This window comes from Cottoperca gobio, chromosome 2 (genome assembly GCF_900634415.1).
Source record: "Cottoperca gobio chromosome 2, fCotGob3.1, whole genome shotgun sequence".
Taxonomy (NCBI): domain Eukaryota; kingdom Metazoa; phylum Chordata; class Actinopteri; order Perciformes; family Bovichtidae; genus Cottoperca; species Cottoperca gobio.
This window is the reverse complement of record NC_041356.1, coordinates 8,203,083-8,217,783: the sequence shown is the minus strand read 5'-3', so window position 1 is coordinate 8,217,783 and position 14,701 is coordinate 8,203,083. Positions and strand designations below refer to the sequence as shown.

At 42.0% G+C, this 14,701-nt stretch overlaps 2 protein-coding genes across 5 annotated transcripts in view; one reads left to right on the top strand and one right to left on the bottom strand.

The window, feature by feature from the left end:
- The window catches only part of LOC115020102 (male-specific lethal 3 homolog), a 411,372-nt gene that overhangs the window by 370,366 nt on the left and 26,305 nt on the right, over positions 1–14,701 (top strand). The window contains exon 1 of one of the 2 annotated variants that reach the window (XM_029450017.1): positions 1,791–1,830. The exons of the other annotated variant lie outside the window; for it this stretch is intronic. The gene's annotated coding sequence lies outside the window, so the exon portion shown is untranslated. Of the gene's footprint in view, positions 1–1,790; positions 1,831–14,701 lie in introns of those variants that run through there. 2 annotated transcript variants of the gene reach the window in all.
- LOC115020065 (rho GTPase-activating protein 6-like) overlaps positions 1–14,701 on the bottom strand; it is a 52,750-nt gene that overhangs the window by 24,493 nt on the left and 13,556 nt on the right. The window contains exon 1 of one of the 3 annotated variants that reach the window (XM_029449953.1): positions 5,601–5,957. The exons of the other annotated variants lie outside the window; for them this stretch is intronic. Within the exon in view, the coding sequence (XP_029305813.1) occupies positions 5,601–5,642 (42 nt within the window). The 5' untranslated portion in view covers positions 5,643–5,957. Of the gene's footprint in view, positions 1–5,600; positions 5,958–14,701 lie in introns of those variants that run through there. 3 annotated transcript variants of the gene reach the window in all.

The following is a 14,701-nucleotide window of genomic DNA, read 5'->3' as shown; positions in this document are numbered from 1 at the left end:
CTTGTCTGAGCCAGGATATTTGCTTCAGCCAGGCTCTCTGAGATGCCACCTGACTGGAAATGTGACTTCCACCTTCCTGTCAGTCAGCTCATCTGTGTCTATCTGTCTGGACTTGATAACATCAGTCCATCTGTCTCCATAACTCTGCCTGAGTTTGTTTGTGTTGCGTATGTGACCTGCTGACGGGAAACGATCTCCATCAAGGCACTGACTGGGAATAAGGCTTCTTATTTATAGCAATAAATGTTCATGGGTACCTGCTCACGTGCTTATTATAATAGCTCTCTTGAAAAGCTTAAAACTGCATTCTGCAAAAATGCAAATGGTAAAAAGTTATTCCGGTTTATAGATGATGACCTGCAACTTGCCAATTTTCAACCCATTCCAAATCTATTCGCTATCAAGTACGTTCGTCATTGCTGTTCATGAGAACTAAGCTACGCAAATCAAGCTTCACATGTTCGTCACAACAGCTGTTCTAGGCTTTCTTCCCATGTTGTTATGGGGTTCTGTCCCAATCCCGCCAAGCAAAGAGCTCTGCTGTGCTGTTGCATCAACAAAAAACATCCGCAGGGCAGTGTCATACAGTACCACAGGGGAACATTGTGTGTGCATGCTTCTGAGGTTGTTTGCGCTTCTTTCCAATGCATTGGCTACGTTTTATTTCAGGAATTGTGCAGAAAGCATTGTGAGATAAATGCAATTTCAGCAATGTTAAACTTTGGGGACACAGCACATTAGCTGGGGAGAGCTGAAGTAAAACCACAACTTCCAGTTTCTGTTCCAAAAGTAAGAAAAAGCCTCATTCTAACATGTGACATAATGCAAATGACTAAAAATCATTTCCCTGCGACCGAAAGCTTGTTCCTGGAAATTTCTAACACCCTACAAAAATGGGATGGCTAATTTATTTTTCTCTCTGCAGCCTCAAGTCTGCAAGCATTACTAGTCCTATTAAGTCTGCTTTGAGATGCAAATATGCTAGTTTTTGGCGTAGCTGTGTTGCTAAGGTCAACAGAAGAGCAACAGCTGTCTAACGTGTTCAAAACAAAAGCAGAGATCTCTCCATCGGACAGCACAATCCGTTCTTATTATTAAACCTCTAGTTCTGCTTTGTGTGCAGGACTCCAGTGCCTCCACGTGTGGCTGTGCGGGTATCAGTGAACACATCAGGGTGTTTTGAATTAGTGGATTATAAAACTCTTAGCGCCCAGGATGGTAAAATGGATTAGTTCTGTATTTGTTCCGGTTCATTACACCGTTTTTTGCGGCAAATCAGGGAGAACACGCTGTTATGGTTCTTTCAAAATCCCCAAACTGTGATGTAATGCCCTCATGGCTTACATGTCTCACCTTTACTTGAACCTACTGACCAACTCCTTGAACATTCCCAGAAGCAAGAAACCCTTCTGGATGAAGTAAAAGGAAGAAACAAGGGCAAGAGCTTCAGCTGTAAATCAAACTCCTTTTAAAACATATTTTGTTCAGGCCCAGAGAAAGACTCCTGCCTCTGGTAGCACATCCTCCTCGGCAGCGGATCAGATCTTGCCAGAACTTTCTCTTCTGCGTTTCCTCCGCTCTATTTTCCCCTCAGCCTTCGACCATCTCCATAAAAAGACAAGTCTTAGGGAGGGCGGACTTCTCTTTCGCTGTTGATAATAAAACAAGTGCCTTTCCCTGACAGGGTCTCGAAAGAAAAACGAGGGACGGACGGAGTTGTCATGACGAGCCAGACGTGACGGCTGTGGAACGTGGAGAGGCCGTGGAGAGGCCGTGAAGGAATGGGACTACACATGCAGCACCGGAGCAAGGATCCTTTTCAAGTGGCAGGTTAGCGACTGGAGAGGGCCGAGTGTCTCACAACACGACGTGCATGATAAGAGGTCAACATTGGACTTGCCTTCAGTATCTTTGTGCGCAACAAAATGCCCACTCAAGCGAAGTTCCCCCTCTGGGTCAGAGTGTGCTTAGGAAAGCTTGTGATCAATATAAATAAACTCTCTAGGCTGATGACTAAGAAGCCGCATGGACGGTTGATGCCGTCCACCCACACACACACACATGCATGAGCACAGCTGTTCATTACAGACGCTAGAGCATCAAGAATGGGCATTCGCGCCAATTACCTTTCGCATAACACTTCACGTCGATTTATTCATTCATCTGTTTTTTATAACCTCCTTTCAATTTGCAATACCACGGAAGGCTTTGTGGCTTTTTCTGCCAGAGTTGTTTGTACTGGGAGTGGCAGGGGAGTAAAACAAACACACCTACTGCGTTAGAACAAGGTCAACAGGTAAAGAGAGGGGAGTGTGTTGTAAAAATGTTTGCTCTTAGCATTAAGGAGTTTGAGAGGGAGAGCAGGGGAAGAAGAAGAATTTGACGTTTCTGAGTGAAATGTTGAGAGAATCTGCAAAGAGGAGAACAATTGGAGACAAAGGGGGGGGGGAATCTGATGCTTGTCTAAACAGGTAGCTGCACTCTGGCGGACAAGGGTCCCTGGATGGCTCGAGGAAGACCGGGCAAAGATGGACAGAATCAAAAGAGTGGAGGAGGGTAAATAGTTCCTCTGTCTGCCTTCTTACTCCTCCGCCACAGCAAGGGCACATCTCTCAATTCAGATAGTCTGAGATCATTTTAAAAATCTATTTCAAATCTTTTCACACTCAAGATACTCTTTGGTCATTTCTGCGGAAGGATGCAGCATTGGATTCCTATATAAATCCTCCATTTGAAGCCTGCACAGAGTGGGGAAGTTAAACAGTTTGCCAACACCTGTAAGCACAAAACAAGGTTTCAGGACAAAGACTATCATTATTTGACTATTGGCAAAAAGCCTCCGCGCTGGCTGGCTGGCTCCGCTCCAGGATTAGCTCACTTACACCAAACTCCTGTCTTCTAAAACTTCCTTGTTCATTCATTTCTCTGTCGTCATTATGTGACATCCATACGGCATATTGCTTTACGGTGCACTTGTATCCTGCTCCAAAACATCCAGTGCAAAAAGCTTTCCCCGGCGTACTTTTAAAAGGATCTGTTAAGTAACTCGTTTATCATTTCTGTGTCTGCAGATGCTCATTCCTTAACAGACAACTGCACGGATATGATGATGATAAACATTTGTGTTATGAATGATTTGTTCCTCGTTCCATCACCCTTGCACGTAAGGAGTCTTGCTTACGTCGACTTAAAAAGCTTGCCTGTGTATCATTCTTATAATCCTCGTGATGCTGGAAAACAAATTCCTTCCAAGACGGGACCTGAGCGATCAATCTGTTATATGTTATCCCTGATGGTATTCCATTAGTACAATACTTTGGCGATATAAGCAGAACACATAACACGTCACTAGACATGGAATAAATGGACGTCCGCCTCGAGGGAGGATTAAACGTTTACGCACTGGCAGCCGCGAGGTGATGTTACGCATCTCTCTCGCTTCTCTCTGGCTCTGTCTCGCCGTCTTCTCCATCCCCGTGCGTCTACAGTCTGGTAACCTAGAATCTGAAGTATTTATCTGCCTTGGCAGGAATGACGAAAGCCCGCCCGCATTTGTTTATCATCGGCGGACGACGAGCGGCTTGAAGGGGCATAATCCTCCATAAACACAAATGCAATTTTATTTGGAACTGCTTCTTTGTCAACAGCATTCTCGTACCAAATTCCAACTAAGTGTTGAGGATTGATGAGACGGCAATGAGCATGACTTCTGTTTTAAACACATTTTCCAAACCATATTCGCTTTTGCTGCTTTGCAAAGTCGCAGTGCACACTTCGGACGTACTTTGCCAGATACAAGTGTTTTACTGCTTGCCCATGACATGTAGAGCATCAACGGAATCTTCGCAGACGTGTTCATAAGCCTTCGAAACCATTCACGAAACAATCTGATCAATCACAGAGCTGGGACACTGTCTCTGAGAGGTTGCCATATTCTTGATCCAAAGCTTTTTTTTAATCTACTGTAGACGAGCATTTTGAGCCGTCTGATATCCTGCCACAGTCACCACAATGCTGACTTGGAAAATTGACAAAGAACTGACACAAGGAATCGATTAGTCCATTAAAAGCAAATGAATCTGCAAATATTTAGAGAATGGATTAGTCCTTTAAGTCCTTTTTCAAGTAATAACACCAACATTTCACTGGTCTTAGCTCCTATATTGTGAATATTTGCTGGTTTTCTATGACATTAAACTAAATATCTTTGGGTTTTGGAGCTTGAAAAGATGCCATAATCGTATTTCTACACATGGTGGCTGTTCATAAATAAAGCTGCCTTGCTTCGCCTTAAATGCTATTAAGTCCAATTAGATCACCCATTCTGAAGGCCCTTAGTATGATTTTCCATCATGTATTAATAGGATTCACAAAAGGAGGCCAGAACTTGAATAAACAAATAAGAGCCCCGATGCATCAAATGTAATTTCTCCAGAAAAGATGACACGCACTGTAGTGGAGAATGCATCGGGAACAATTTGGCAAGTGCGCTGAAGCCTCATCAGCCTGTGTTGGATGCATTTTAGACACAGTTAATGTGGGCATGATGTGGCGACGGCTTTCACACCACACAGCCACGCTACAAAGCACAAATCCAGACCACAGCGTGCCGCCAGCCGAAGCCAAAGAAAATTGTATTGTTTTCCAATCAATGCTTGTAGCTTTATGAGGCCTTCCAGCCACAGAAACATTGCTCATAAAGAGGAGACAGACCGCTGGAGCACTCAGCAGAGGATTCCTCACCACCTGAGAGGAGGAGAAGGGGGGAGAGATGGAAACAGAAGGAGGGGGCCGAGAAGAGAAGGCGGATGATAAAATACTAGCATGTGTGCATGTTTAAATCTGTGTCCAGGACACAACTCGATGCTCACATTTGCATGAACCTGTTCTGCAATCTGTCAAATAGCCAAATATGAGCTCCAGAATGCTGAGGATTTCATTTTCAAAGTGCAGTTCTCATCAGAGCCCTTATCGGTCCTCACAGCCTTGACCCATATCTGTGTGTTTTGCCCTCATGTGGCCAGGGAGAATTGAGGTGTAAAGTGTCAAACACAACACCTGTAGCTAGCAGCAGTCTGCTGCAGCTTGCAGTGTCTTTGCTGAGCTGCTTTTCATACCAAAGGTGTCCTCTTCAAATCGGGAAACGTGTGTCGTCTTGTGTGTGAGCTTTATACACCACATGTCACTTAAAACGTTTCATCACACGAAGTGTTTGCTTGTTGAGGCTCCTTTTCTCTGCTCAGTGAACAAATGCTGTGTCAGAGTCACTGGTATAGGAAATACCTTTAATTTGTTAAAACACTTCATATTTATTCATTGCACATCCTAAAATGCAAGCAAGTGTGCTTACTAAAATACAGAAAAATAATAGGACTTCTGCAATGGCACAATTATAAAGAGAGGCTTTAAATTCAATATGCAAAGATTCATTTTCTTGCAGGAAATAAACATCTCTGATCCTCACGCAAGCACGCGCACACTTACATACAAGACATGCACGCGCGTTACTTGACAAGACAAGATGTAAGCCCTCAAGCCGCGTTATCAGCACACGTCCGAGTCATTAGAATTCATTAAAGGCCAATAAACCGAGTACTTACAAGATAGGAATTTTGCCTGTCGAGGAACACGGAGTCTCCCATGGTGCCGAATAAGTATCCACATATAGTAAACGCCCAAAAATATAGATGCAACAAATGATATCCCGTTAGAAAATAAGTCCAAAAAAAGTGTGTGTGTGCGCGCGTCGGAGCGGAGCGTAGAAAAACAAAAGTCACCTTCTTCTACAAACAGTTTTCACTAAAAGTCAACACAGTTTTAAGAGTTAATGTCTTTGCACCAGTTAGAAGCGCGTGTCAGAAAACCATCTGTGTCAGAAAAGACACCATAGTGCGTAATGCGTAACTGATCCATACTGCGCGCTCCGTGGACTCTGCCGAAGACAGATGCTGAACCAAGCGAGGAGAGGCAGAGAGAGAGAGTACTCAGGTCAGCGACAGTATGAGTTAGGGCTTCCGGTAGAGATTTTCAAAATACAATCACCTTTGGTCAGGGTTGTATTTTTGAAACACATATCTCAAGACGGAGAGGAAGACAGAGAATTATGTTCAACATGTAAAATAAAGTGAAATCCAGAAAATAATAGCATGAGCATGAATCAATGCAAATTGGAAACAGAACAATAATAACATAATAATCATAATAGAAATATTGTTCGTTTTTTGAGTAACAAAAAATGAGTTTTTCCAAATGCATGTTGTGTTTGTAACTTTCAGGCAGCATGACATGTGTCCAGCATGTTATATCTTATGCTCCTTAACATCCAGCAAACCTGTCGGCCCTACGTGTTTGCATGTATTATGTATTCTTTGCATTTTAGCTACATGTTTATGGTATTTGGCACTGAGAGAACAGTGAGGCGACGGTGGGGAGGGGCGGGGCACTAGAGGAGGAGGACTAGCAGTCGAAGAAGCTTTTGATTATCAACAGCAATGTTCAAATGTTTTCATGTCAGTGACCCACAAATGGAGCTCCACAGACACAGTTGATAAGATTTGACTCTGTAAACTCCATATAGGGAGATTCTAGTTTTGGGATAGTTGATAGTAAAGACCTATAACTGTTTTAGCCGTAGGTGAGGAGGAAATAGTGTGAAGAATTACACATGTATGTTATTTTGCAAGTCTATCTTAAATGAAAACCATTTCCTTCCCCCTGCGGGAGTGGGGTTTATTGAGAAAGATGCAAACTTACCTCTCTTTTCTCTCATTTTAAACGGCACGTGTGAACGAGTGAGTGGGTTTATGAGCGAGAGGAAGGCAATGAATCCCTCTTTGCTTATCAGACAGCCCTGAGAAGTTAAGAGGAGCGCTTGCTTTACTCTGAAATCCGACTGAGCCACAAACCAGGCGCTCTGCTCCATGTGTGTATCTCTCACACAGGCGTCCTCACACCCTCTCGCAGTGTTATAAAGTTACAAGCAACAGAAAACCTGTTCTTGCAGAGAATAGCTCTTTGATGGCTTATCAGATCTTGTCTAAATGAGCTTAGTCAAACATTTGAGGTGTTGTATAAAGTTGCTTGGAAAATATTTGTCTTGAAGGTGAAGCCTTTAATTCTCTATTTTGGGTCACTTTAGCCGCATGCGAGTTTCTTTGGGTTGGGAATGACTTGTGATGTGAGGATATAAGGAAACAGTCTTGTGACAATGCACTATTTTGAACCTGAGAACCAGTTATGTTTGCATATATGGTTGATTCAATAACACTACAATAATCATGGACATCTAATCCAACATGTAAAGCTTGAATTAACTTAATCAAAGTGGATCCTAGAAGATGGAGTTTTATCAGACGTGTGATGTATGCAGCTTTGTGTCTTTGTGTCTGATGCAATTAATCTTTTAAGAATAACAACAAAAAAAACTAAATTAACCCGTAGAAATAAAATGAACTGACAATAAATGATTGTCAACTGTCAAGAACTTGCTATAAGAAGAAAAAAATAGTCCTAAAAAAACACACATGTGAAGAATATTTGGCTACATTCCTGGGGATGACGTGGAGGGAATACAGGAGAGGAGAAAGATGAATGTAAGCTTTTTTCATCTTAAAAACACTGAAGTTCAGTCGTAAGGTTAGAAACTGTGTTTAATGATCCTGCAGGAGGTCCATTGTCTCCAAAAATGGTGTTTACATTGTCCCAGTATGACCACGGCACACACACACACACACACATATTACACAGAACCTGTGGGAGAGGGAGGGAAGCCTGGAGGAGCGGGGGCACAAGAAGAAGAAGAAGGGAGGAGAGGCCAAATGTGTGTTTTTATGCATGTTGCAATTGGCAGGAATCAGCTCCTACTGCACGTTAGAACACGATGGAGTTGTTGGCGAAGGCTCGCTGCAACGCCAAGTCTGAATGTACACGTCCCGTCAGCTGGCCATCACTTCTCATATCATCTTGAATTTGTTAAGACGATGCTGAAATGAGGCCCTCTGTGATCGTATATCAATTTGAAAAGCACGCTCAGGATTTTCCACTGTTGAATTTGGCGCGGCCTGTTTGTGTTGATGTATCACATCGCTGCTATTAAGTGTCGATCTGGAGAAGAAGCAGCTTGCAAGTGACAGTGAGGAGTAATTACAGCAAGTTAAATCTTAATTTTTCTCTTTGTAAGCCCAAATAACCTATTCTCTTTTTGACATGAATTATTTGTACCCACACTGCTTAAACGCACACTCTTGTGATTTCCAACATTATTTTTCAGCGAACACATGAGGCCAGCCTTCAACTCCAGAGCTGCGTGGTGAAGGCGGATCTGCAAAACGCTAATGTTTACATCGTTCAGGCGGGAGGAGCAGCGCCCTCCTTCCAAAGGCCGAATGCCTGAGTGGTGAAATCATTCCGTCGGGTGGAAAGTATTCTGTTAAAGTGCTTTAAGACGATCCAGTAAATGACAGAGAAAAATCCTGCGAGTCCTTCGATCTGTTTAATAAACACTCGTGAAATAAATGTCGCAGGGAGCCGATCGAAGCATTTGCGTGCGTTGCATCACATGGGTGAAAAAAAACCTGTGCGCACAGGGTCAAGAACCATATCTCAGTTGGAAACGTTATCCTCAAGTAACCTATTACATGTTTCCAAATAGCAGCTGATAGAATAAACGTGCAACTTGATGTCTCCGATTCAGCGGTACCATCATCCGTATATGTTTTATATTACTTGACCCGTATGATCAACTCAACAACAACTTGAACGACCAGCCGTGCCAGGAGTCACCACGCCAACAAGCCTCCAGAACCAAACATATCGTAACGATGCTCTGCTTAATGTTGCTATGCACGTTTGTGCCTTTTAGCCTGGTTTCCACAATATTCACAAATATAACTTCCTGCCAATAGTCGTGTTTATGAGTGAGGTATCTTTAAAATATTCCTATCCGTAAGAATCTCGTAAAATATTAATAATTTAATAATTAATAATCCCGTTCTATGTGATCTTATGCCAACAGTTGCCTAGTAAATAAATATATGACCATCATGCGGAGGATAAAAAGCACAAGAGAGCGAAACTACGGATGTTTTCCTTCTTATTAGCTTGTGGTCTTTGGGTTTTATCTCTTTTTTCTTTCAGGCAATGAACTTTGACCTCGGTTTCACAAGACATCCCAAAGAATGGGTATGGGAGAAAGCAAATGAGAGAAAGGGGAGAGGGTGGGGAGGAATGGTAAAAACTGGGCCCGCATAAACGGATTTACAGCAGGAGCTGCACAAAGCAGCTCTGGGGGATGACCTCAGAACTGGGGAATGTGAGTGTGTGTGTGTGTGTGTGTGTGTGTGTGAGTGTGAGTAAAAGAGAGAGAGAAATAGACAGTACTTCACTCCTTCACTTGGGAGGTAAATACAGAAGACACACATACGCAAACAAATATATTAACAAATGATGTCTTGTCAAGGTTCATAGACCACAATCTCCCGCCAGAGACGACCACGTCCAACGGAAAACATGTTTTTTTTAGAGGAACTGATCACTCAACATCCTCAAAACAAAGAACACACAGAAAACACACACACACACACACACACACACACACAATATGACGACAGCGCGGGTCTGGATTCAATCTGGATGCTTCTATCAACAGGCCAACCCAGTTGTTCTAAATCCCCATACTCTGTCCTGGGGGCCAATACACAGAGAGAAGGGGAGACAGGGGCAAAGAGGGGGAGGGGGGGGGGTACTACCCCAGCTTTGCTATATGGCTTTCATCTCCATACTACCTCCATTAGACCGTGCTTAACGCGTCTGCAGGTCAGGACCACTCTGCAGTGGAAGTGCTTGGCACTGACCTGAGGGCTACTACATTTTGGAAGATTAAGAAATACGTTTAGCAAGAGGAAGCATTAGAATGTGGAAATATCAGAGTAGAGAGGTGCGCTTTGTTGCATTTTATGTTGCAATTTGGATGAAAACTGTTTACTCAGAATACAGTTTCCATTTTTCATGAGAAAAACTAGATTTTGACTTTATTCCTTCGCATATGTTGGAATTTTCAATATATTTGTCGCTTTTGAACAATTGGAATCCTTCCCTATGTCGACACTGTTGATTTGCAATGAGTGTGGTGTCGTGCGTTGTGGTGTGCACTTCCAATCCAATTGGTTGTAGCTAAATCTAAGGGTGGGACTCTTTATTCAAGAGCCTGAGTCTGTTCGATACCAATCTGGGCTCGTAATGTTGCACCTTTCTTAGTTTAATGATAAAGAAATCTTAAAGAAGCACATGACTATGTTCCTTTTACTCCGTACCGGGACAACCAGGACACTGTATGGCGTCTAAGGAAGTTCCTTAACATCATAATCCAAAGATCCACCATGGTCACAAATATTGTATCTAAAACTGACATTCAAAACTGCATTTAGAAATCTCCTCATTTAAGGAAGCATGTGAAGAAACAATAAGTCTGCACCCGGACGGCGAGGGCCAGCAATTCATTTGAGTAATCTCACATCATCTATTTTAGTAGCTGGTGATGAATAATTGATTGAAACCAAGTGGTGCGTTAGGAATTGGTTTTGGCAAAAGAAAAGCAATAAAACTTGCCAAGTCTTATACAAACTTTCTTATTGTAGTTTGCCTGTTTTCCCATTTTGTTTCGCCAAGCTCTCCAAACATGAGGAACAATTTGCACTTCAACATTCATCCTCTTATACCGAATGCTTTTCTGTTTTGGGTCATTCCTTGTCGTTGCTTTGGCATTTCGTTGCGTGCCCTGAATGCACCATCTGAGAAAGCACTTTCAGGGTCGACGTCAGATGACAGTCTTCCTTCTTAGATAAGCGATAAACGTTGTTTGTTTTCCAAGAAACAAGCGGGTAAATGTGTTCCTGGAATGGGTCCAGTTGAAACACAACTCTTTTAAAGCAGTAGTGTTGACTGTCACCTGATGAGTGCATGTGTAACAACCTCTCAAACACTGATCATAAGGGCAGCGCTTCAAGTTAAGTGTTCAATCACAGCAGATTCAAATAGAAGTCACGCAAAAATGGATAAATGTGTCCTCAGAACTTACCAGAATGTATTTCAATACTTGTCGGTGGTCAGTCCCAACTTTCCAGCACGATATATATATATTTATATATATATATATAGATATATATGAAACGAGTCTGACTGGCGGTTGAAGTGATGACATGTTCTACTCACAAGACCAGTACCAGCATGTGTTTCTCAATGTTTTCTGTGCGCGTGTGTGTGTGTTGGCCTGTTTTCATCACCAGACTTTAAGTAACGTCATCTCCAAGGACTCAAAGAAATCAGGTTTTTGTTTGTGAAGTCGGCCTGCGTGTCAGTCTTTCCACTCATCTGTGTATTATGTTTATCTGCGTCTGGCCTCATCTGTCTGTGTCATTGTCTATGTATATATGTGGGGATCTGACCTTCCACCCCTCGAGCAATCTATCCATCTTCCAGCCTGCCGCTCTGTCAGCTTGTTTGCTTGACTGGTCGTCTGGCAGCTTTCTCCCTGAGAATCCCTTAGTGATGCTGGCTCGGTTTTCTGTTTTGGTCAGGTGCTTTAAAGAGAGTGCTATTACTTCACATTATTATCTGCTATTTTGCTATCTAACTCTTTCACAATGGTGGATTGAATTTTACAAATGTTCATAGAATAAATATAGTTATAATAGAATAGAATATATATAAATAATACCTTATAATCATTATTTTGTTGTTTTTGTGTGTAAATGTTGGGTTATAAGGGTCTCTGATCCTGCATGCAGATCATGTTAAATATTTTGTATATTTAGTGATTATTTATATTTTTAATAGATACATATATATATCTATATATTTATTTATTTTATTATGTACATATTTATTTGTATACATCACAAACACAACCTGTTGGTGCCTCAAGTGCGACTGAATGTGTCTTGCTGTCTCTGTGTAATAAGGACTGTTTCACATGAAGACACCTCGTCGTTCAGCTTCAGCTCCTTCACCTTAATGCACACACACACACACACACACACACACACACACACCAACACACACATTGTCCTCCACCTCCCACGCCTCCTTAATGTTTTCAGCCCCAACAGTTGCCATGGTGTCTAATCTCGCCAGCTGTGCTGAACAGCACAATAACAAGTACGTGTGTATTTCTGCGATAGTGTGTGTGTGCGCGTGTGTTTGTATACCCACATGTCAGCATATAATTTGATGTGCTAATGTAGCTAAATGTTGCACAGTAATGTGCCATGATCCCTCAGAAACCAGCAATTATACATTTCACATGTGGTCAAATATCAGCGTAACGTCAAGTCTGACAAAATAATAAATGAATAAATGCAGCTTTCATTCCTGCCATTGAGAATTATTTTCACATCAAGCCAAACTGTTGAGAAAACATTGCAAAAGGGCGTGGGAAAATAATTGCAGAGATTTCTTGTATTCTTATGCTGTGTGATGCATTCGCTGGCAGCAGGAAAGCAGAAAATAGCCTTTACTTGTTGCCATAGCACCACAGTGAAAGCGTCTGGATCATTATGGGAAACAAAGAGAGCGATGTGAGATCAACGTGCTCACAGGAGCTGAGATTTGCAGGGGAAAAGTCACAAAATTGGTCTTAAATATTTCTTTAAATGAACAAACTCTCAATTTGTCCGGACATGAGACTAGACATATTCTTTAAAAAATAACGTTAGGTCAAAATACGGCGTACTTATTATCTCTCTCTTGCAAACTAACACAAAACATGGCTTTCTTACAGTCAGACATTTTTCTTTAACAAAAGGTGGCAGTACTTAAGAAAACCGCAGCTTCACACCTGCTTTAATACATCAAGAGATCCACGCTTTGAAAAACAACAACACAAACTCATTTTCACTTTGTCGTCCTTTGTCACCGACACAGTTCTGCCTGACGTAGAAGGTTTAGACCGAGAGTAAACTAAAGGAACAGCCGTTCATCTCTCTCGCTCTCTCTCTCTCTCTCTCTCTCTCTGTGTTGAGCAAATCTCCAAAGACGTCTGACAGGAGGGTTTGGAATAGCTTGAACAATAGAATAAAATGCCCACCGAGTGATGTGACGTCGGTGTGTTGGCTCTGCCTCCTTCAGCTGAAGGATAGCATCTCTCTCGGCACATTTATCCAAACACTTTGTGTGCCCGTGTGTGTATTTGCACGCAAGCGATTTGTTTGTGTGAATCTGCCATCATGGATGTTTGAGATGTATTAACGACCATTCTGGGACTCCTGCTTAGTGTTTGAATCTGAGTTTGACTTTATGAGTATATTAACTGGTTTTACATAAGCTCTCTTAAACTAGACTTTGCTTTTTGGTTTTAAGTATTCCAAGTTCAAGATGTCGGCCAAGGCATTACGTTACATTAACAACTGTGCAAAGCGGCAAACTGCCCAAGACCCCTAGAGGCCCGAAAAGCTCGAGATTCATTGTGTGTCGTATAGTTTTTAATAATTAAATGTATTGCAAATTTGCACCACTAAAGTACATTATGAACTGAGGCAGAGTCGACAATTTTGCTTAGTTTTGAGGCTGAACAAACCATGAATTATCTGTTTCCAGTGTTTGTGCGATGCTAAGCTAAACTTCTGCTGCCTGGAACCTTATATTTAACAGTGGGGGGGGGGCGTTACATCAAGTTGTGTCAGCGGGATCCCTAACAGTTTAATCCAGTCATAATGTTGAATCTCAGGACTTAGAACATAATGTAATCAAAGTGCCTTAAAGTGATCAAATGGCCCTACTAGCTAACAGCTAACAGCTAACAGCTATCAGTGCCATAGTGTGGACAGTGACGGAGCCATGTACAAGGAGGGGGGGGGTGATGGCACATCCAATTGCTTGCTTGCTTAGTAATGTAATGAGTTTGCGTAGTATTGCCAACGCTTTGTTTAATCGCTTTGTTTTTTTAAATGCAAATCCAGTTTCAATGAAATCACCAGAGGCGAGGACATGTCGACAGTATGAATGGTTGAGTATAGCATACTCGACTGCCTTTTATTATTCTGCTTGTTTTATGTGATAATCAGCTCAATCTTGGCAAACATTTTACCTGCTTACGATGCAAATCAACTTGTCTCGTGATTTCTCAGGTGTTTCTCGCAGCTTTTACTTAAATAGATGCAAAAAAAAAACAGTACGAGACAGTACTCAGAAAATCAATCAAAAATCTAAAGACTTGGAGTACCTGGAGTCATATCTCTTTGTCTTCCACACCTTCTTCATATTTGTACCTATATGTCTTTCTGTCTTCTTTCTTTAGTTGGTTGTGTTTTCGGTACAGTCAGTCCCACCCTTTACCCCATTTCACCCCATCTCGCCTGACAATTGTTTCTCTTATTTGCAGAATGGAGACCAGCAGATGTAGTGTATGTCAGTGTTAATCTGTCAGTGTTACTTTGGTCAGGCCTACTACGAACTCATTTGAACCCTTAGAGCCATAACAAACGAGCACATTGCTTGGACGTACCCTTCATCTGTGTTTATCACAGTGTATGTTTTAGATACCTAAGATATTTTTACAAGAATGCATGCATGTATGTATGTATGCACACGTTCAGTACATGCATACATGTGCTTGTGCATTCACAGACACTGTTTGCATAGCTGTGTACACAGTCTATCAATGTGGCTATGTGTGATCTCTGCAGCATGTAAGTCACCTGGCCTAAAG